The sequence below is a fragment of the Tamandua tetradactyla genome, chromosome 3 (genome assembly GCF_023851605.1).
Source record: "Tamandua tetradactyla isolate mTamTet1 chromosome 3, mTamTet1.pri, whole genome shotgun sequence".
NCBI lineage: Eukaryota > Metazoa > Chordata > Mammalia > Pilosa > Myrmecophagidae > Tamandua > Tamandua tetradactyla.
The window spans coordinates 208,926,526-208,951,179 of record NC_135329.1 but is presented as its reverse complement, the minus strand read 5'-3'; the positions used below and the strand labels follow the sequence as shown (position 1 = coordinate 208,951,179).

The window sequence follows — 24,654 nt, the reverse complement described above, 5'->3', positions numbered from 1 at the left end:
TGGGGTAACTGATAACAAACTTGCCCAAAGTAGGTAGATGCACCAATTTTAAGATGACAGCCCCATTCATAGAACTACTCACTTGTCCACCCCACAGGGTAGTTTTTTGTTTTGTTTTTAAAGATCCTATGTAGAATTAGGAGATAATAGTAAGATTAAATCATCCATCAGAAAATGCTTCTGGCTCTGCTCCCCAGCACTGCATAATTATGGGAACCAGAGCCTGTTCCGAGCCCCCTTTCTGGAAAAGATGAGGTCCTTAGTCCACAGGTCAAATTGAGTAGCCTCTGGGAAACCTTTCCCATGGTCAGGGTGCACAAACTGAACTATTACTTTTTCCATTCCAGAACAGACTCCATGTCAACTGCCAATACAATATTCATTCTCCCTATATTCTAATAAGAGAATCCCAGTGGTATTTGGGGTGGGAAAGCACTCAAAATCCAAATTTTCTGGTTTTTGCAATTGACTAATTATATACTTACATTCTGGCCAATATAACATTTTGAGCAGTCCCCCTAGAAAAGTCCCTTAAAGGAGGCTGACTCTGTAGAAAAGTGCCTCTCCCACCCTTTTTTTCCTGCCTGGAAGACAGGAATGATGGACAGCAGTCCCATTGAACCATAAGGTGACCCTGAAGATAGAAGTGTACTCAGGATGGTGAAACAGAAAGAGTCTGGATCCTGAGAGTCTTGGACTGCTGACTTGAGATTTGTTTTTTTAAAACATTTGTTCCCCCTATTATTTATTTTTATTCCATATGTTCTACTCATCTGTTGATAAGGTAGATAAAAGGAGCATCAGACACAAGGTTTTCATAATCACACAGTCACATTGTGAAAGGTATATCATTTGTCATGGTCAGGTTCATGTGTCAACTTGGCCAAGTTGTGGTACCTGTTTGTCTGGTTGGGCAAGCATTGGCCTGTCTGTTGCAATGAGGACATTTCATAGAATTAGATCATGATCACGTCAGCTGCATCCACAGCTGATTCCATTTGTAATCAGCCAAAGGCGAGTGTCTTCTACAATGAGTGATGCTTAATCTAATCACGGGAAGCCTTTTAAGGAGGATTCAGAAGAGACAGGTGGCTATTCCTGCTTCGGCTGGCAAGCCTCTCCTGTGGAGTTCGTCCAGACCCTCCATCAGAGTCATTGGCTATACACAGCCTGCCCCGTGGATTTTGAACTCTGCGTTCCTGCGGTCATGTGAGACACTTTCATAAATTTTATATTTGCGAGTATTCCCTGATGACTCTGTTTCTCTAGAGAACCCTAACCAATACATCATTATTACAATCATCATCAAGAAACACGGGTACTGGAAAACAGCTCTACATTTCCAGGCAGTTCCCTCCCGCCTCTCCATTACATCTTGAATAACAAGGTGATATCTACGTTGAGATTTTATTTGAGGAAAAAACTATCTTGTTAAAGTCACCTGTCTTCTGTTACATGCAACTAAGTCTAATACTGATCATTTCTCATACTAATGGAGTTCAAAGGGAAAAGCAATTTAGTGCCAAGGCAAACCAATCTATTGCCTCAGCTACACACTGGGAGAACAAGTAAGCAACCTTAAGAAATAATAAAAATATTTTAGAAATAACGTTGAAGTCATACAACACTGCCAAAATAGTTAATGTCACAGAATTGAACACTTAAAAATGTTTAAAATGGCTTTTACATTATACACAATGATAAAAAAAAATTTTTTTCTTTAAGTAATGCCTCTTGGTGACTCAGTGGTAGAATGCTTACTTTCCATGTGGGAGACTCGGGTTCAATTCCCAGATCATGCACCCCACCGCACCCCCCAAAAAAAGCAATGTCTTATTAAAATCACTGGATTGAACTGGAGTTGAGGCTATCATGACTTTCATCTCTGTGTCGTCACACTATGCCAGCCATGAAAGTGAAAGCAATGGCAGTTTTCTGCTTGGGTCAAAGAGCAGTAATCAGGTTAACACCCCATCTCCCTAGCATCTCCCCCATTTGGTAACCTGTATCTATAGCTGTTTCTTTAGTTTTAAGACATCCCCACTGATTAAATCTTGGAGAGAAACACCTCTTACAGGCTTCAGATGCCCAGCACAGAACCCGCAATACCAAGAGGCACACAGGTCTTCATTCTCAGGCTATCCTCAGACATCAAGAAACACCCACCACAGAGCTGACTGCATCAAGGTTCTCAGGCATCCCCTTGGTCCCGGCAGGCGTTGTGAGCTCTTCATCAGGTGTTGACTAAACCCAAGTAGGGCCACAATGATCATCCAGAGCTGGGCTTTTTCTGTTCCAAGAAGCAAATCAACTACAAGGCCCACTTTCACTTGGAATATGCTCTCTTGGCTGTATCTTACTCTATGAAGGATGCCGTGACATACTTTCCTGACAGAGTTCTACTTTCCACAGTGGAAGCAAAGGATAGAAATATGTTCGTTTCAAAAGACCAATTCTGTTAATTAGATGCCACAAACAGTGATTTTCACTTTTATTAACAATACAGAAAGGGGCATTTCATATAAATTATTTCCTTACCAGGTTAAATACATTTTAAGATATAAATAACACTGGCTGTCCTAAAAGAAAAACATTTAAAATGAAGCCAGAAGTACCATTATCCTGAAATTAAAAAGAAAAAAAAAATCCCTTCTTAACTTAAAGCCAATAAAAACAGAGCTAAAATTCCTTGATGGATGCATAAACTTATTTTATGCGGATTATACATTTTTTAAATGGCCACAGTAATCTCTCTCATCCCACATGCTCTTGTGCAATGTGTCCTTGCCATTCCTCCCTCAAATCTGAGTGATTCTGCAACTACTGTGACAGAGTATGGTGTCACAGAAGCACAACTGTGACTTCTGAACTCAGATCAGAAGAGGAGATGCAGCTTCTGCCTGGTTCTCTGGGGAAGTCACCTACCACATAAGTCCAACTACCCTAAATTGCCACACTGGAGAGGTCATGCGGTTCATCCACTCATACCCACCCCACCTTCTTGAGATGGCAGTGCCAGCCAGATGACACCCCACCAAGAACTGTCCAGCAGAACCCTCCCAAATTCCTGACCCACAAAATTATAAATCAAGTGGCTGTTTTAGGCTAGTTTGGGAGTAACATGTCATGCACCAACAGTAACCAAAACATCATATCCCATGGACGATTTCTGTAATCAATCAATCATGTTCAGGAATGTTTTAAAAATCTGTGCATTAAAATAACTGGAAGCAAACTGTACACAACACAGGAAGAGTTAAGAGAATTCTGAAATGAATTTATAAAAGGGATATGAAAGTGGTGGATATTAAGTGAAAGAGCAAAAGAAAATGTAAAAGACCTGAGAGAGTCCGAAAAAAACATTCCTGGAGAAGATTGATCCTTTCTAATAAGTGGGAAATTCCTCAAGTAGAAGCAAGTCTTTTGGATAAGCAAATGGAATGTTCCATGACTAAAATCACTTTGTTCCCCCTAATCTGCCACCTCACCCCTAATATTTGTTTGCTTTCTTTAATTTTTCTTTCTCTGAGCAAGCAAGTGGAGTTTAGGAAATGTGTACAGGGATACGTTCTGAGTATGGGGAGCAGGAGACGACCCACAGTCAGCAGAAAAAGAGAGAACAGGTATCTGGTATGTTCAAGGATGAGAGATGTGTTGATTAAACTTACCAGTTCAACTTTGACCTGTCCATCCTCAAATACAGAACTAGCCAGTATGCGCAACCCAGCACAGAAAGCCACACGATCTCTCCATGTCTTGGGTACTTGTTGGCTTGGAGCTTTTTCCATGGTGCCAGGAAGAACAGTTTAGTACAAAACATAGCCTCAACAAAGGCAAGTATGAGAGGTACACTCAGAATACAACCAGGTTTTATTTAAGTTCTTTTTTTATTTTCCTCCACACTGGCAAAAGTTCTGAGGGAGCTTAAAGTTTTGTAAACATTTTAACTATCCCTTTTCCCACCCCCCACAACTTTTGAATATACAAAGCAAAGGAGAACAGGTGTCCCAACTTTTGATGGTTTCCTGTCTCCTCATGCTATTTGATCCAAAAACTATATACAAGTTTGTAGCAGTCTTTGTATAATTATTGTACATATTTAGGAGGGAGGGAGGCAAGAAGGGATAGGGAGAATGGCGATCCAAAATAATAAAAATAAAAACCAAATATGATCATCCAAAACCAAACTGCTCTCAGAGCAACTCCAGCCTTCATCAGGTAATGATGACAGAAAGAAAAGGTGCTTTAGCCAGGAGTCACCCAAAGCACATTGCTCCTTCCACATGGACAGGCAGTCCAGCGGCTCCTGACCAAAGTGTGATGGGCAATTCTGGGTAATGTTCTATGGGGAAGGGGAGCTTGGTGGAGGCAGGAAAAGTATTTGTTTATAAATAGGGCTCAAATACATTTATAAATGAAGGGGTGTTAGGAAGTCAGACCAGAAGCCAGACCAGGCTCCTTTCTTCCATTATCTCCTGTTCCCCTCCATCCCACTGCATCCTCCTGTTTAGTGGTTTCCATGGATGAAGGTCTAAAAGATGGTCGGGTTTTGTATGTTCTCTTTTCAGAAAAGGCAAGTAACTTGCCATTCCAGAATCTTTAAACAAAACCTTTTCAGGGCCACAGCAAGACATACGCAATGCTCTGAAGAACCAGATGAAATTCCGGGCTTTTATCGGAAGTGAAAGTTTATCCCTATCCAAAATGAAAATTATACAAATTCATACATATGATAAAGATCCTAGTTGTCTCTTAAACGAGACAAATTTTCAGCAGAAGGGCCCAAAACAAACTGGTCCTAGTCCTCTGAAGTAAAAATATTTATGGGAAAATCAGTTTTTGTAAGAAAGAAATATTAGTAAGTCCCTCTCCCAGGCCACAGAATTTCCTTTGTCCAATCAGGTAGAAGCATGCCATGGGAGAAGTCAGCTTGCTTGCAAGTCACTATCTAATGAAGAAAAACATGAATCCTTTCTCTGAAAGAATGCCCAGAAAGAACAGGTGAGGGGTGTGCAACATCAAACCAATTCGATCTAAACTCCACCCCACTCAGGGCCTCTTTGATGCAATCTCAAAGTCAGCTACGGGAATGCAACTTTCAGACCAGGTGTCTGACTGTTTCTGTCAGACAGTCAAGTCACAGTCCATGGGACGTTGGTTGTTGAACAATGTCTGTTAACCATTAACTCTCTTTATGATTGCACCAGTTAGACCCCCCTTGCCCTTACGGGAAAGGAAAAAAAAAGGAACAAGAAAAGAAGAAAAAGAAGGGGAAAAAAAAAAAGAAAAGTGGGGAAAAAGTGACAAGAGAAGGCATGCTACAGATCCCAACACACTCTCTGGGAGGCAGTAGATGAAACCGCAGCACAGTAAACACCTGCTGCCCAAAATCAGCCTTGTTGGGGAGGGCTCCTAATTACCACACCCAAAACAGAGTCCGGTCCACTTATCTACAGTCTGAGATGCTTGCACACAAAAACTGTTAAAAAAATCTTGGACAGAAAGGGCTAAAAGACAAAGCCTGAGATGATGGGTTCTGTGACTTGTTGCAGAGTGATAAGAGTAAATGGTGAGTAAGTGTTGTGGTGGAGAGTCCATGGTCAGCAGAGGAGAGGGAAGGCCAGTCCATTGGCAGGTGATCAGTAGTCATCCAAAGTCTCGATTTCACCCATATTGAGTCGCTCCGATGATGCATTGACTGAAAATCCTGTAGGGAAAAACTGGCTGTTAGGGACCACACCCAGACAACCAATGACTCAGAACGAAACAAAAAGCAGTATGGTGCTCTTGCTCTAGAGAATACCACAGGGATTTTAAAGAGAGAAGAATAGAGGTAAGAACAGTAGTATTTTTGCCCCTCCAAAGCGAAATTTTCTGTTTTCTCTCTTAGGGTTCTAATATAATTAAATTGGGGAGGGGGTGGAGGACAACATCACTGCTAAAAAGAATGGCAAACCACTGCTTGTAGACTCCTAAGAAGAGACTGTGTATGAGTGTATGGAAAGGCCAGGCCAGTATGGTATACTTACCAAACTGTCCAGGAGGTCCAGGAGGTAGGTGTACCTTAAAAGAAGGGACGAGGGGTTGGGGTATGGGAATCTGAGAAGGGGTAAATGCTACCTGAGCCCCAGACTCACTTTATTGGGAATATCCCCCCATCCCAGCCCCATGGGTGAAAAACTGTGAAAGTTCTTGCCAAGAGCTTGTGCTATCTGAGGGTGGGGGACTTTAGGGAAGATCCATTAGAAAGATCCCTAGAGCCCCCACACAATCTTTCTGTCCACAGAAGGCAGAACAAAAAGATCAAAGTACTTTCTTCAACTATTCTAAGCAAACCAGCAAAGGAAAGAATTTCAGTTAACAATATATGATTAACCAAATAGAATCTGGTTTAGAAAAAGCAGTGCTAGAATGCCCATTCAAGGCAACAACAGGATTCACAAATGCTACCAACATTTGAAAACCTAATGCCATCAACTAGATGAACATACTTTTTTCAATAAGTTCCATAATCAGGGACCGACAAAGTTATTAATAAGGGCCCCTTTGGATGATTCCCCAAAGCTTTGCAGTTCATCCAATGAACTGAATACCAGTAGTTTCAGTTGTTATTTGAACACCAAAAGTAAACAGGCAAAAGCAGGTCTGTTGATTTTACTTGGGTTTTCTGCCTTCTCCTTTTTTGTTCTTTAACGTTCACGTTTTTAAACAAACACACATTTGAAATGTACCCATAATAAACAAAAAGTGCCTTACATAATAAAAACAGCTAAAATTCTGTTGACTCGAAAATAGCATGATTTAAAAAAATAAAAATGTCTATTTATTAACCAAGGAAGCTGTGGTGCAAGTTACTCACAAAGCCCAGCGCAGGGAGAGGCTGGGACTCCAAACCCCATCCCAAACTCTGCCCCACCAACTGTGTTCCCATAACCCACAAGATTTTTTCCTTTGAAAATACAGAAAGGCTTAATGTTCATATTTTTCAGTAACAGTTTAATAAGGTAAGTTTAAGAACCTAAAGACTACATAGTTAATGAAATGAGCTATTAGTCTATTTTGGCACAGCTTTTTGACTTCTTATATAACTCAAATAAAATATGATCGAAACAATAATGAACTACATGCAACAGAAGTAGAAATGCAATTTTTTTTAGAAAAACAATTTTAACCACAAAAAGACAGGAAGGATTACTGAGTGCATGTGTAGAATGGAATGATTTCTAAATGTTGTGTTAATTTCTTTTCTTTTTTTTGATTAATAAAAAAAAATTAAAAAAAAAAAAAAAGACAGGAAGGCAGGAGAAACCTAGGGCAAAAAAAAAAAAAGTTAATCATCCAATGTTGTCGTATGCTGATTACTAGTTTAGGCTTTTAGCAGGCAAGTTCTCAGTCATAAAAACCACTAAGCTGGGCATTTATTGCCACCCCCCCCATTTGAAAGCATGAAACCCAGGCAATACAGATAAAGAGTTAAGCCAGGTTTGCCTAGCTTTTCAAAAGATTCAGGAAAACGGACTCTCTCTCACTTAAGAATCTTAAGAGTCCTCGCCTGTTTGAGAGACTGTTCTTATAATGAAAACCTAAGTGAGTGAAAACTATATTGACTGTGCACTTATCATATCCAATGCAGATTGCTGGTTCACTGAGGCCACCTTGTGGAGGAAATCACAATTCAGTGAAGGATAATAATAATCAAAATAGGCCAGGGCTCCCTCTGCCGGTTTGTTTTAGAAGCAAAGTTCTATTTTGATCAACGACTTTTTTCAATAGATTTTTCCATTCTTAGCCTGGGGTATTTGAGACTGATGGAAATTTATTAATTTTTCTCAACCTGTAAGTCAATAAGGCATATATCTATTAAATACATGGAAATAAGCAGGCAAGGGGCAGAAATCAGCAATTAGAGGAATTTTCAGAGTGGTTTAATTGACCAGAAATCTTCATGACATGGTCCACTGAAGAGTCTAGCCAAATGAGTTTCTTCAATGATTTACTGAATACTTTTACTTCCCTTGTATTTGCTTAGCCCTGATTTTTTTCTTCGCCTTCAAGACATAATGGATTCCTTAATCTCTATTCCTAGAGATTAGAGATTAATCTCTACTTAATCTCCCATCTCCCATCCACTTAAAGGGGGATTTTAAAGTCTATAATAAGAAAGAGTCTTATTTTCAGAGGAACATTTTCCCTGGACAGCCTACTCCTCAGATTCCACAGCTAAAAACACAGTGCTTCTTAGCTAGAACCCATAGCTAGAATGTAAGGAATGCTTTTCAATTTATATTTGTATATTTGTCAGAGCTGATAAAATTTTGTACTTAATGTTTCATCATCCTTAACAGTAACTTTTGAGACAAGCAGAAGAAAACAGAATTTCACCAAATTTCTGTGTCCAAATCCAGCTTCAGGCACCAATTTCAAAGGGCAATCCTCAAAGTTACGTTTTAGTTTTCTCCAGGGTAGGAACTTTCTGAATGAAAAGTGCAGATACTGCCAAAAGCAGAGCAGGGGCACAACTTCCTTCTTGCTGTGCCAGCTATCAAGGTCTTTGTGAGAGGCAACTCCTACTTGGTATCTCAAAGCCATTTCAAACTCAACATATCCAACACTTAAATGCTCATATTAGTTCCCCATAAGCCTTTTCCATTTCCCAGTGCTCATTATTTTATAGCAAATGGCAGCAACACCCAACCTGCTACCCTGGCCAGAGACCATTCCACTGTTTCTCTAGCTGATTCCATTTCCTTGATGGATTTCTAAAACACAACAAACTCCTCTCCATCCCCCTCGCCACCACTATATTCCATGCTGCCACCAGCACCTGCCACTTGCTTTACTGCTCTCCTGACTTCTACCTTCTGAATAGGCCAACATCCTAGACTGCCACCTTTGGCAGTTTACTCATCCTATTCCAGACAGCATGGCTTTATAATAGCCTATGGATTCTTACATTCATAAATAGAGAATAATTTTAATTCTGTCAGCCTCTGAGGGGCTCTGAGGCCAATTTAAGAAACACAGACATCACATAATGTTCCACAGGTTCATTCATAATATTGCATGCCTCATGACTTCCTCCTTTCCATAGCGGCATAATATTCAATTATATGTATACACCACAGTTATGTGATGCAAAATAAACTAGAAACAAAAGAACAAATATTGTATGGTCACATTTAGAAAATATCTGTAAGAAAATTGGGGCCCAGATTGTAAGCTCTTATAGTATTCACATTTAGTCCAGAGTGTAATTGTTATTTCTAGGTACTGAGAGGCTATGCTACATATGTTTAACCTGGTATTTCCCTGAAACTCTGGGTACCTGTGTGACACCTAAGACTCAGAGTAGGAATTCTGTAGTTCTGAAGGTCACATACAACAACTGTTAAAGAAACTGAAAAAGAGATCAGACTTCAATTAGAGACAAGAATGCAGCTGTCTGTGTCAGGACTAAAGTAAATCAGAATACAGGGGGTTAAGGAAGGATACTATCTGTATTTTAGAACTTCACCTAGTGTATGAGACCAAAGGAAGAGAGGATTATTTTGTCCAGAACCTAAATTTCTGTAGTATATAATCTAACTCAACCTATATGGACAGATCATTTAAACAACCCAAACACAGGGAGTCCAGAACAGGAATAATGGCTTGTAATTCTATATAGCTTAATGTAATGCACAGATACATCCCAGAGTATATTATGCAGATAATTAAAAAGTATTGACAAAGACCACTGAGGGACAGGAGAAAAAATATGAAACTGTTAAATACCACTGGGAAAATCCCGATACCATCTCAAATATTAGGGATGCACAAGTCAATAGGGCAAAAACCCTTGATCTTGAAGCTTCCTCTTGGGAAGCTTATTTATGTAGAGGAGAAGCTTAGCCTACTTATAGTTATGCCTAAGAGCTATTTCCAGAAGACCTCTTTTGTTGCTCAGATGTGGCATCTCCCTCTCTAAGCTTAATGCTGCACATGAAATCATTACCCTCCCTGTTATGTGGGACACAACACCCAGGGGTGAAAGTCTCTCTGGCCCTGGTACCATGGGATCAACAATGTCTTCCTGAGCAAAAGTGGGAAAAGAATTGTAACAAATAAGGTATCAGTGGCTGAGGGAGTTTGAATAGAGTCGAGAGGCTATCTGGAGGCTACTCTTACACAAGCTTCACCTAGACATTGCTACCTATCATAGTTTACCAAACCCCAATAAAAACCATTCCTGCCAACCCTAAACAACACCTAGGGTATTATCTGAGATTCTACAAAGGTCCCATGTACTAGGATTATTTTCCAGAAGCCTACAACTTCCAGATGGGTTCCTTGGCCAGATAAGTTCTGAAACCCAGAGGGGCCAGCCTCTCCAGAACATCAATTAGTTCCATCCGCCTATTCCATATTATCAACAGCGTCTCCAACATAAAAAGTTAGAATGGGCATAGCCCAAATACCCCTAAAGATTGGGAGAAAGATCAAAGGAAAAGATAGGGTTTAACAAATGAGTATTGCTGCTGAATCATTATTTTGATATGTCTTTTAGTCTCCAATGTGTTGGAGCAGCTAGAAGTAAAAACCTAAAATTGTGGAATTGTAACCCATACCAAACTCTGAAATCTGCTCTACAACTAATTGTTACAGTGTGCTTTGAAATTTATTGCTTTTTTATGTTATTTTTCACAATATAGAAAAGCAATAAATAAAACAGAAACAATAAAACAAAAAATAGAATTTAAAAATAAAGCAATAAAAAAAAAGAAACAAACAAAAAGAAGCACAGGCAGCCCATCAGCTTTGCCTACGCTGTTTACTAACTTGGAAACACCATTATCCATCCTTCTTGCCCAATTCAGTTATCACCTTTCTCATAAAGCTACCTTATAGGAAGGCATTTGTTCTCAATGTCAGATAAGAATAGCTGTGGGTAACACAGATAGAGGAAAAAAACAGGCCTGGGAGATGTTCTAATCCTCTGGAATTTGCTTACTCTTGTGTAAAACTGGGATATGACGCAGAGTAATGCTGAGAATATGACACAGAGAGCACTCAACAAACACTGGTGCTCTTCTTTGAAAACCAAATGAGATCCATTAACATTATTTTCCAACTGAATTCAAAAGTTCTTCGGGGAAAATCACATTAAATATGACACAATGCTTTAAAGTTTAAAGCATCATACACTGTAAATTACTGCTACTTTGATTACTCCCTGCAGCACATGAGGCAGAGTTCTTACACTGAGATGCTCAGTAAATGCTGGCAACTTATACTGAATAGGCAAAAAAAAATTGTGTAAGAAATATTTTTCTTCTTGAGAAACATCCCACCATCGGGACTCATGAATGGCAATGGCCATAAAGGGAACTTACCCAGCACCCAGCTGAAACGTGACGATTGTGCTTACCTAATAAACTGGGATCAGCTCGGACCATCTTTTGTTTTTTCTTCTTCTTGCCACTTTGTACAGCCTCAAAATTGGATTGTTGGTTGTTGCTTTGATTGGTCTGAAATACTGAATGGAGTGTACTGTGGTTCATCCCCCACACAGAGTCCTGCAAAATGAGACAGCGTAACTTACACAGTAGATACAGGCTTGTATCTACTTGTATCTTGTAAGAAAATACAAGTATGAGTTTAAAAAAATGGAAAGTCTGGCATGGGTTCTGGTAATAAGAAAACCAAAAGCAGCCCAGTGAGCCATGATTTTCTTTCATTTAAATTAAAGGGTCTTACTCAGACTCTATGCCTCCACAAGGCCTTTTCTGGAGGTTTCCATGCTCCCGAGAGCCAACATGGCTATTAGATCTCTAGCATATATTGGGGGGTGGAATCTGCGTCATTCACTAGGAAACTGAACATACAGAAAGGAACCACAAAAAGACCTCTGCTTTTTGGCAATTTATACTCCTCACCTACCCCCAAATGAAAGGTTCTTTGTTCCCTGGGCCCCCGGGACAGAGTGGCCACATCGCTACAAGTTACCAAACAAAGCTACTGTCATGTACTTGATTCATATTGACAATACCAGAAGGGATCTGGCTCCAAAATACTGTCTGTCCTCTTCTACCACCTGAGAGCAAAAGGTTAAACTATTAAATAGTCTACTTTGTTGCTCTTACAGGAATTCATTTCAAATTGGGATCAGGGTCAATAAGCCAGCTGGAGGCAGGGGGAATGGGGGAGATGGCATGAGAATCGGAGTAAGCACTGAGAACAAGTCTGGCTTTGCGTGTGTGTGTCTATGTGCTGGGCTTCCCCCTTTCTATTTCAGCATAGAGGGGAGGCTGTGTCACAAGTGCAATGCCTTCTCTTTTGATGTTTTAAGATACTTTTCCTGAGGCTGTTACAGCATTTATATCTTCCACCTTCCTTCAATTTATCCCAGTTAGCCCATCATCCAAATGGATTTTAAATGCCATGTACTTCACTGTATCTCTCACACATCCCTAGAAGTGACCTATAACAAAACAGAATCTTTCTAGTACAGGGATTATAGGATTAAAGGAAATGAGCATTCTTAAAAACCTCCATGAGCTTTGCCAACTAGTCTTTTCAGAAAATTTGTACCTTTTTACACCCTCTGCCACTGTGTTGCCTTGAGCACTGGAGAATTTAACATTTGTAGGTATTAACCACACAAAATCAAATTTCCTGGGGACACTGGCATTCCTGATTGGAGTGTTAATGATCCACAATGAATGGAGGTGACCTAAGGGTACAATGACTGAGGAATGGAAGGGGTAACTATGGTGTATACATACAATGCAGCTGCAAGAAGGAATGAAGTTGTGAGGGGAGCAACTAGATGAATGAATCTTAAGAGCAGTACGCTGAATGAAACGTCAGGAACAAAAAGAAATATTATCATGCTTCAATAATATGGACTAACTATAATAAAAATTTGGTGAACTAAAGTTGAAAGCATGGGTTATCAGGCTTATTGTAAAGGGTCCTGGATCGTAGGTCTTACAGCAGTCACATATATTCAGGAAGTGTAACTGTTAATTCTAAATTCCAAGACACTGAGCTGTTTGTATATAACAGGGTCTTTCTCAGAAACTTCAGGTATTTATGTGACACCTGAGACTCAGCGTTAGACCTCTGAAGCTATGAAAGTCGGCAGTACCACAAATAGGAACTGTTTAAAAAAGTTGAAAAAGTGATCAGACATCGAGGAGAGATATGAATAAAGCTTATCTGGATAGGATTAAGGTATATCAGAAAGATCGGGTAAAGGATGATATTCTCCATTTCTTAAAACTTCAACTTTTGTGTGAGACTAAAGGGAGAGATGTTTATTTGGTGAAAAAATTATATTTTGGGTAGTGCATTTCCTAATTTAACTTGTATGGTCCAGTTTTGTTGAACACCATAAGTACTTGTGGACTTAAATAGGGAATGAGATTTTGCTGGTTTGTCCAGGGTAGTGTAATGCCCCGATAAAACCACACAGTGATCTGGACAGTGAATAAAGAAGTATTTGCAAAGTCCCCTTCGAGGAATGGGGAGAAAGGGGGAAATATTCAACTTTCCCATTTGCAGAATTTCTGATATTTTCGCAAACAGTGGGGACAACCAATCAATAGGCCGAGCCCTCATCTTGGCGTTTGTCCCTATGAAACTTATTTCTGCAAAGGATAGGCTAAAGCCTACTTAAAATCAGGCCTAAGAGTCACCCCCAGAGAACCTCTTTTGTTGCACAGATGTGGCCTCTCTCACTAAGCCAAAAAGGCAAGTGAACTCACTGCCTTCCCCACCTACGTGGGACATGACTCCCAGGGGTGTACATTTCTCTGGCAACGTGGGACAGAAATCCCAAGATGAGCTGGCACCCAGCAACAAGAGATTGTGAAAACCTCCTTGACCAAAAGGGGGAAGAGAGAAATGAGGAAAAATACAGTGTCACTGGCTGAGAGATTTCAAACAGTCGAGAGGTTATGCTGGAGGTTATTCTTATGCTTTATATAGATATCCCCTTTTTAGCTTATGATGTATTGGAGTGGCTAGAGGGAAGTACCTGAAACTGTAGAGCTGTGTTCTGGTAGCCTTGTTTCTGAAGATGATTATATAATGACATAGCTTTTACAGTGTGACTGTGTGATTGTGAAAACCTTGTACCCTTTTATCTAGGGTATGAACAGATGAATAAAAAATATGGATAAAAAATAAAGAATGCAGGGGACAAAGGTTAAAATAAATTGGGTAGATGGAAATACTAGTGGTCAATGAGAAGGAGGGTAAGGAATATGGTATGTATGAGTTATTTCTTTTTTACTTTTCCTGGAGTGAAGCAATCTTCAAAAAAATGATCATGGTAATGAATACACAACTATGTGATGATATTGTGAGCCACTGACTGTATACCATGTATGAAATGTTTGTATGTTAAGTTCTACCAATAAAAATATTTTAAAAAATTTACAAGTCTGTGACATGTTGAAATTTACAATGTGATTGAGGCACCTGTGTGAATCAGGAAAAATGAGACTGCCATATCTACTAGAGAATAAATGGTTACATTTGCTGTATGGGAAATTCACAAAGGTCTCTGGATATGCAATTTGAAAATATCAAGTATACTATAGTTTAAAAAGTGTGATCATTTGAAGTTCAAAAATGATATCTTTGTTTTAGTTTGCATTTCCCTGGTTATTCAACGTCCAAAGGTATCGAAATTCGGTCACAGTGAGCTCTCTGTGCTACCTCATACCTGTTGCTGCTGCTGCTGCTGCTGCCGCTGCTGACTGGCTTTCTGTTTGGCACGGCGCTCGAGGAACTGCTTGGCAAACTCCTTGGCCTCAGATGTATCTCCTAAATAGGCCCTGATATAATCATGGACCTCATAAGGAGATTCTACTTCTTTCAGAAAAGAAACAAATGTGGGAACTGCAATATGGGAAGGGAGAAGACAGATATAGTAACTAAAATAATGAAATACTATGTACAAAAAACTGTTTCAATTTTCCATTGTAACAAACCTAACAACAAAAGTTAATAAAAAACTTAAAAGGTACACAGCTATCATGTTAGGTGTCCCTTAATCCACCAGGTAAAAATGAAGAAGTGCTATCACAGAAGTGCCCCAAATGATCTGAAACAGCACAGGGTCACAAGATACGTCACTAATGTTTAGTGATGAAAAGTTGCTTGCCTAAGACTAAAGTAACTTGGGAATTAATTCTTTCTTTTCTTAAATTTGGTTAGTATTTATTATATGCTATGATGTGTGCCAGGCACCAAGACAGATACTAAAGATACAGCCATATCCTCCTGGAGCTGTTGATCCACTGAGATATTACAGTTTCAGAGAGAAATCAAATGGAATATGCAAGCAGTATGTTACAGAGAAAAAGTACAAGAGTTAGACAGACATGGGTTTAAAACGTGACTCTGAAATTTGCTGGCTGTGTGACCTTGATGAGTTAATCATTCTGAGCCTCTGTTTCCTAATTTATAAAATGAGGATAATAACACCTACATTGTAAAGATACCTTAAAAAATTACTGCAAAATTTAAATAAATGGGGTAACATATGTTAGCCCCTAAAAAGTGCCTAGCATATGGTAACTACTTAATGGATGGTAGTCATTACTATTATTTACTATCATTTTCTCTATAGATGTCAGACCATGAGATTTTATGTTACATGAGCAAAGGAGGGTTTCAATTTCTTTGCCACTCTGTTTATAAGAGATCTTGATTTTTAGACAGCAGAAGGAAACTACTTCACTGTAGTCTTATCAGTTATGGGAACCTCTTCTACAACCTGCCTGACCAGTGTCTGCTCAAACACCTGGAGGGAAGGACTGGGACTCACTTCCACCTAAGGCAGATAGTTCTCTTTGTGAACTTACTGGCAAGCTATTTATCAAACAGTGCTGAAACCATTTAATTTCCACACACTGGTGCTAGGTTTTATCCTACATAAGTCTATTTCCGCTGTCACATAACACCCCCCCACACACGCCAAAGGTAGGAAGGATCTCACATCACCTCAACTTTCTCTTTCCGAGGCTAACCTCTCTTTCCACCATGACAGTTATTTTCCTTGTACTTAATCCTGCTGGCAATGTCCCTCATAAAATTCATAGTGTGGAACTATGGTCTTCTCTGTCCTGTACATCACTAAAACAGCTTGAATTTACTCTCTGGCAACTGATGGTAATCTATTTGAGCTTGGTACTATCAGTAAATTAGTCAAGTTCATCCAGTAGGTACAGGACTTGACTTTGGTTACGTTTCGCCTCAGGAGTTTTAAGCCCATTGTTCCAATCTGCCAACCTCTTTGTGGGTCCTACCTCTGTCATTCCCACATGCTGGGTTTCCCTCCCCGATTCTTACCATCCAAGTTATTTGCCGTATTAAGGGCATGAAGCATCTGTTCACACCACTGGGTAAATCCATCTTGGGCTTTATTTACTCCCTGAAAGAGCTTCAGCAACTTTTCTTCTTCTTCTACTTTCTTATTCTGCCGGTTAGACACACCTACAGATTTACTGAAGCAAAACAATAGGGCGATATTATATTCCCAGAAACTGTTACTATATCATTATACTACAAAACCATAAATAATGTCTTGGCAACACTGGGCAGCTGTCCAGCAATCCAATGAATGCCTGCCTCAAAAAAGAAAAAAAATAAAATGTAAATATTTGGATTCTGGGGGGGGGAAATACTGAATTCCCCTTAAAACCTAGCCTTATCTAATACATTGACTATAGGGCTTCTATTCAGAAAAAATTATTAGATTCTTCCTATGTGTCCTCAGGTAAGTTGCTTCACTTTACTAAGCCTCAGTTTCCTCATCTGTAAAATGGGACTAACACTTCTTAGGGATATCATAATGAATGAAGATATTGTATGCAAAGGCCTAGAGCACAGTGCCTGGCGAAGATGCTCAACAAATTGACAATTACTGTCTTTCTTCAAAATACACTGGGCCCTCATTCAAGAAGAAGCAATCTGACAAAACTACCATTTATTAAGAAGTAACTATGTGCCAGGCACTTCACTAATTACTTCACATGTATTTATTCTTTAAACTACACCCATGAAGTTGTTATTATCATCTTCATTTTACAGATGAGGGAACTGAGGCTCAAAGAGGTTCCCTCTTGCCCAAGGTCACACAGCTAATAAGTGGTAGTGCTGGGATTTAAATTCATGTATTTAACACCAAAACCCATGCTCTTTCAACAATGCTGCATACTAAGGAAAGAAAGATGACAATAAGATATAACATTTTACCATAAAAATAAATAAGTCATCACTGAGGTGTTCAAAATAATCATTATAGCACAAATATGTCAAAAATATAAATTTTTTTAAAATGCTAAGATTTAGAGAATCTTAGTGGTTCTTGGAGACATGGTCTACAGCAAAAATATTATACTCTTCCTAATACTTATCAAATAGTCATCATGTGACAGGCAATGGACTAAAAGTACTCAACAGCAGAAACACTCTAAGGATTCCCCAGAACTATCACAAATGTGTTTCTATGAGGAAGAAAACCCCACTATAATTATGACATCATGAGCTTGAACACAGATGAAAACAATACATAAAACTAATAACTCCCTTCTTCTGCCTGCCCAACATCCCACAAACCCCCACAAGCACACCAACAAAAATAGTTTTGATCATTTTGAGCCCTACCTGAGACTGGCGTTTTTATTTTTATTTGTTGAATTCCTAGGTCCCACCTCTTTCACTGCATCATCCCAGAATCCCATGTTGGAGTTTTTAGTGTCAGCATTACTCCAGATACTACTGACTAGGTCTGATGCCCACTGGTTAGAGGGACCGGTGTTTATAGAGCCCCAAACAGAATTCCCAATGCTGGTGTGTAGGCTGGAATGCTATTAAAGAAAAACAAGATTATGGTTAAAGATACTAAAAGACAGATAATCCAGAAGAGTCAGAAAAAATAACTTATAACACCAGTCAATACAATAATGGCTTAGGAAAATGAACCCACCGTATTATTCCGGGCTCTATTTGGTGGCTGTTGCTGCTGCTGCTGCTGCTTTTGCATTTGCCTGGCCTCTTCCTGCTGTATCTCCAAAAGTGATTTTGTGGTACCTGCAGGTTTGCTGACATTCCCCCAACCTGAGAGTTTCTGCTGTTGCTGCTGTTGCTGCTGCTGGAGAGCTTTCATCAATTCCCTCTGTTGGCGCCTTTGCTATTGCAAAAAAAAAACTTAGCTCAGGATTTCTGTTTTTAGACAATAGTTACAAATGTCCAGTGTACTTAATGGAATGCAAATATTACAGCAGTGACATAAGATTAAATAAAGCACTTAATTGGGTTAATTCTTTTGCTGCAAATAAAAATTTGTCTGTTGCTAGAGGTAGTATGAGAGGAACAAGAAGATCAAATGTAGAATTTACTTCTTTAAAATTAAATAGAGCGCCTGCCCATAAAAAAAAAAATCTTTTTTAATTAAATAGGTGCTTTGGTCAAACATATAAGTGAAACACAGATGTCTACTTCTTAAAGTCCCACCAGAGCAACTAAAACTGTATGTTTTTTTTTAAAGGCATAAACCTGTAAGGGCCAAGAAAATAGAATAGATTTTTAGAGCTGAAAACAGATAAATAATGATAACTGATGTTACAGAACTAATTAAGTTAAAACCTGAGTAAAGGAAGGTCAGAAATAGGCTGATTCATACAGGAAGCTCAGGAATCAGAGGTACTAGGTACCTCAAACTAAACGGATCTTCACAGGGCTTAAAAATAAAAAATAGGAAGATTAGCCAAAAGTCTATAAAAAAATAGCAAGGCCCCAGGCTGTCTCCTCGACCCTGTGCAGTTGGGCAAATATCCTTCCCTAACCCCAACAGAAAATTAAATATTTCCTCTTTGGAGAGGTTGAACCAGAGGGACCTCTAGCTGTTTTCCTGAACTGGCTTACCTCCCTGGCAAGAGACTAGATAAGTATTCTGTAGGGAAGCTGATTAGCTCAAGAGCAAAGACTTATGCAACAGATGGGGAGGCTTCCCATTTGGTTTGGTTAGAAGATCATTTACAGTGAAGCCCACCAAAACATCCTATACACTAGAACTTTCACTTAGCTTTTTAGTACCTTGCTCTTAAATTTGAACAGCTCAGGATCAACAACCATTTGATGTGAACCTCTAAGACAAAATCCAAAATGAAATTCAATGGAAACAGAAACAAGGCAAGTAAACTTATAGAGAACAAAATAAGAACTCAAAGGAATTTAAAATAAGGGAACAAAAACGAAAGATTTAATAGAAGGATTGAAAAAATAAAACTGAGGAGCTGTCCCTTTGGTTGGGGTTGAATGACGTCCCCCACCAACGGCATGTTCAGGTCCCAATCCCTGGTCCTGTGGGTTATGAACCGATTTGTAAACAGGCCCTTTAAAGATGTTATTAGTTATGGTGTGTCCGAACTGAATAAGGGCAGGCGTTCATCCAATATGGCTGGAGTCCTTATAATCAAAGGAAATCGGACACAGAGAGACGTCATGGGGAGCAGAAAGAAGGTGAAGTCAATGGAACCTGGAAGAAAAAGAAGACACTGCCATGTGTATTGCCAAGTTGTCAGAAAAGCCAAAGGACGAAGGATCACCAGCAGCCATCTCTGGAATGTCAGAGTTTTCTGGAAGAAAGCAATGCCTTGCTGACACCTCGATTTTGGACTTCTCCTTACCTCAAAACCATGAGTCAAAAAAAACTCCCACTTGATACCCTGCCAAGATGGTGGCTTAGCAAGGTGTGGGATTTAGTTCATCCTCCAGAACAGCTACTAAATAACCAGGAACAGTACAGAACAGCTTCTGGGGCCACATGAGTGACCACACACACAGCGCACCCCAATCTGGACCAACTGCGAGCCCACCCAGAACCGGAGACTCTCCTGAAGTTAAAGGTACCGCATCATCTTATGCTCGTGGGACCTGAAGACAGACAAGTGCCACATACTGGTCAGGATAACAAAAACAGAGTCCAGAGACTTCACAGGAAAGTTCTTCAACCTGCTGGGTCCAACCCTCAGGGAAAACTCTTTCCTCCTGACAGAAGGCCAGTTTGGTCTGGGAAAATCAGCTGGGGTCTATAATACCTATGTAGACCCTCCTAAGGGTGGGGAGAAAAAGGTACCATACAGGCAGGGCAAGAAACAAGAAAACAAGAACTGCAAAATTCTCCTCTGTTGAACAAAACCTAAGCTAGTGGTCCAGAAAAAGCTGAACTGAATGTTAAAGAACAGACAGACAATAAATACATCCAGCAAGAAAACCCTAGGTAAAAGAAGTGAAAACAATCTCCAGAATAAACTAATTAAGGTAATTAAATGCCTAGATGCCAGCAAAAAATAAATCACACTAGAAAAAATTGAAGCTATGGCCCAGTCAAAGGAACAAACCAACAATTCAAATGAGGTACAGGAGCTGAAACAATTAATTCAGAATATACGAACAGACATGGAAAACCTGATCAAAAACCAAATCAATGAACTGAGGTATAGGATATAAAGAAGGCAAGGAATAAACGAAAAGAAGAAATCAAAAGTCTGAAAAAACAAATCACAGAACTTATGGGAATGAAAGCCACAGTAGAAGAGAGGAAAAAAACAATGGAAACCTACAATGGTAGATTTTGAAAGGCAGAAGACAGGATTAGTGAACTGGAGGATGGAACATCTGAAATCTGACAAGCAAAAGAAAATAAAGGGAAAAGAATGGAAAAATATGAGCAGGAACTCAGGGAACTGAAAGACAATATGAAGCGTGCAGATACGTGTTGTGGGTGTCCCAGAAGGAGAAGAGAAGGGAAAAGGAGGAGAAAAACTAATGGAGGAAATAATCACTGAAAATTTCCCAACTCTTATGAAAGACTTAAAATTACAGATCCAAGAAGTGTAATGTACCCCAAAGAGAATAGATCCAAACAAACGTACTCCAAGACACTTACTAATCAGAATGTCAGAGGTCAAAGAGAAAGAGAATCTTGAAAGCAGCAAGAGAAAAGTAATCTATCACATACAAAGGAAGCCCAATTAAAAAACTCCCATTGTCTAAGCAGTCAGGATACTAAAACACTCAAGAAAGATAAAAAGACAAACATGGAAAACAGGAGAGAAAAGATGAGAAAATAGGAATCAGTCCACTGGGACAAAATGTAAATGACAGGAATTCCAGGAAGACAGAAGAACAGCTTGTGCAGTAAACCAAGAATATCCAGTCTGGAACATGCTAGAAGAACTGAGTAAAAATGTGTTCAGGGAACTAATACCATACCCATCACCCAGCAGTGTCTCCCTAGCACCTTTTCCATTATTTTTCTCATTGACATTTATCACTTTTGAATATGTGCTAAGTTTTACTTTTTTTTTTAAATGTCCATCTCCCCTCAATTACACTGCAAGCTTCATGAAGACAGACATTTTTATCTTCATTGCAGCTATATTTCCAGACTATTGTTGAGTAAGTACTCAGTAAATATCTGTTGAATGAACGTAGCACCGAATGGCATGCTGGACCAAACCACTTCACTTCTCCTCTCTTCCAAACAACTCTTCCTTTTTATCTGTTTTTTCAATCTTTTGTACCCTTCCTACCATGATGATGAACTACAGAATACAGACTTAAAAGCAGAGCAATTTATTTCTGTTCAATTAGAAGTTTATCTAGGTTAGTCAGGGAGCCCAAGAGCCTTCAGGGGAAAAAATGCATTCTACAAATTTACAAAAGGATATTTATACAAAACTCACCCACAATTTTGAACACACATACTTTTATTTATCAGCTATTGTCAAGAACTGCAGTAAAATGTTTAAAGTATATGAAAATTTACATGACCCAATTTCACTACTATTCCAATTAGCACCTTTGTATTTGTTTTGTTAGTCTGACTAAATTGTTGACTAATGAGTTTAATAATGAACACTAAACTCAGACAAACTGCAGTTCTGACAATAATAATTATTTTTAGTAATCTATAATGCACTCTAGCTAGTCTGGAATATTGTTTCACTAGACACTTTTATTTTTAAAACTTACCTCTTCTCGAAGCTGTCGTTCTCGTTCTTCTTCTAGTTTTTGGATTTCAGCCAACGACAGTGTTGCCTGGGACTGACATGCTGTTGTACTGGACTGTTGGCCCCACGTTGAGGAAGAGGGTAGCTGACAAAAAAAGGAAAGCAGAAGATTCTTGAAGGAATGTGGACAGGAGAAAAAGGAGCAATAATGCATTATGTATAGTCAGAATCTTTGTAATTCCCTCAGCTCTATTTACAACATTCAATTCAAGTTTTCATTTTCATCCCTTCTATATACTGTTCTCTCCGTGTACTTCTTTTGCTTCCTTAATTTTTGTCATGGCCCTAAATTTACAATTATTTTTAAACAATTTAAGATAAAATACATGCACACTTACATGTGACCTACCACTTTAGGATTCGAAATCAGTTATATTTGGCACTGATATATACAGCATTACAAATCCATAAAGTAATGGAGTAAACAAAAGCATCACTAAATTTTTTTAATCCAAGAAGGTGACAATGAACATGGTATGCTATCCAGCAAGAGGTTTAAGGACAAGATTTCTGAAGGAAGAACTGAGGTACACAGTTAATGGAAGATGCTAAGCATAGTTCTCAATCAGTCTTTTATGAAAGGGAGTCGCTCTTAACCAGGCCATAGCTTCCAGTCAAGAGAGCATTAAGCGATTTTTAATGAATAATTCTATGTTACCTATCCCTTAATATTATTGATTAAAATAGAGTGCAAGAAGGGAATGGGTCCTGAATATCTCAATGTTCTCAAAAGCCTGGTTTTTTTCTGAGGGAATCCCTTGCTCTTCTTGGCCAGAACAAGATAACCTCAAATTCTGAGACATCTTATAGCTCTTAAGACAAACAAACAACTAACAAAATAAACAAAAAAATAAACGTAACCAAACTTTTGGACACTGTTAAATAAAAATAATACATTGTAGTGTTCATGGAATATGGACTCTGGGCACTATATATGATCCCTGATGAACGCAGGTGGCTGAAGGATGCACTAACTGAGAAACAGACTGACGAATAATGGCATATACTCATGAACACATGTTGTGCTGCTACAAAAAAAGAACGACAGAGGAGGGGCCAAGATGGCAGCTTAGCAACGTGCACGTTTTAGTTTGTCCTCCAGAAAAATCACTAAATAACCAGAAACAGAACAGAACAGCTCCTGGGGCCACGTCAGTGACTGGACACACAGCATACCCCAATTTGGACCAGATGGACTGGCTGCGAGCTCCCCCAGAACAGTGAGATCCCCAAGCCGCGGCAGCCAGCACCCTTTCCCCACAGGCTGCTTCCCAGAGGGGAAAGTAAAGGGACTTTACCAGCAGCAGGGGCTGAGCCCAACCAAACGCCAATAGTGGAATTAATTAACAAATTCTGAATACTAAAAATAGGCTATCAGCCCAGGTGAACCTTGTCAAAGTGGAGGTTGCTCATTTTTGACCTGGAGCCAAAGGGGCAGGGCTGACGAAAAAGAAACAGGTTTTTGTGGCTGTGTTTCTACAAAGGCTTGACTGCCTTTGGATACAGCGGCAGAACTTCTCAGGCTGCAAATGCCCCAGACCTAGGCAGAAACAAGCTAGTGTGAGGGCTTGTCTGGAGCCTGTGCCTTTTCCTAGGGGAGGGTTGTGAAGCCCAACTCAGGTGTAATCCCTCACTTCCTTAAGGACACCAGAGCTTCGTAATTTGAAGCCATTAAAACCAGCCTACAACCTCTCCTCTGTCTCCACTATGCCCCCAGCAGGGAGAGTCTGCCAAAGTTAAAGGTACCGCATCATCTTATGCTGGTGGGACCTGCAGACAGACAAGCACCACATACTGGGCAGGATAAGAAAAACAGAGTCCAGAGACTTCACAAGAAAGTCTTTCAAGCTGCTGGGACTCACCCTCAGGGAAAACTGATGCAGGTGACTCTTTCCTCCTGATAGGAGGCCAGTGTAGTTTGGGAAAATCCAGCTGGGGTCTATAATACTTATGTAGACCCTCCTAAGGGTGGGGAGAAAAAGGCACCATACAAGCAGGACAAGAAACAAGAAAACAAGAACTGAAAAATTCTCCTCTGTTAAGCAAAACCTAAGCTAGAGGTACAAAAAAAAAGCTGAACTGAATGTCAAAGAGCGGATAGACAACAAATTCATCCAGCAAGAAAACCCTAGGTAAAACAAATGAAAGTAATCTCCAAAATAAACTAATTAAGGTAACTAAATGCCTAGATGCCAGCAAAAAATAACAAATCACACTACGAAAACTGAAGATATGGCCCAGCCAAAGGAACAAACCAAGAATTCAAATGAGATACAGGAGCCGAAATAATTAATTCAGAATATACAAAAAGACATGGAAAACCTCATCAAAAACCAAATCAATGAATTGAGGGAGGATATAAAGAAGGCAAGGAATGAGCAAAAAGAAGAAATTCAAAGTCTGAAAAAACAAATCACAGAACTTACGGGAATGAAAGCCACAGCAGAAGAGAGGAAAAAAACGATGGAAACCTACAATGGTAGATTTTGAGAGGTAGAAGAGTGTAGAAAGGAAGACTATGAGTAAAAGTAAAAAGAAGGAAAATTAGATATGACATATAAAATCCAAAAGGCAAAATGGT

The 24,654-nt window shown here is 39.4% G+C and overlaps 1 protein-coding gene across 8 annotated transcripts in view; it reads right to left on the bottom strand.

Annotated features, from left to right (window-relative positions):
- Window positions 1-3,868: 3,868 nt before the first annotated feature.
- Window positions 3,869-24,654, bottom strand: part of GIGYF2 (GRB10 interacting GYF protein 2) — a 164,047-nt gene continuing 143,261 nt past the window's right edge. For 6 of the 8 annotated variants that reach the window (XM_077155436.1, XM_077155437.1, XM_077155439.1 and 3 more), the window contains 7 exons: window positions 22,036-22,158; window positions 17,984-18,187; window positions 17,662-17,864; window positions 16,345-16,499; window positions 14,714-14,889; window positions 11,408-11,555; window positions 3,869-5,707 (listed from right to left, as the gene is read on the bottom strand). In XM_077155436.1, the coding sequence (XP_077011551.1) occupies window positions 5,640-5,707; window positions 11,408-11,555; window positions 14,714-14,889; window positions 16,345-16,499; window positions 17,662-17,864; window positions 17,984-18,187; window positions 22,036-22,158 (1,077 nt within the window). In that variant the 3' untranslated portion in view covers window positions 3,869-5,639. The other 2 variants (XM_077155438.1, XM_077155441.1) reach the window with 2 other exon arrangements.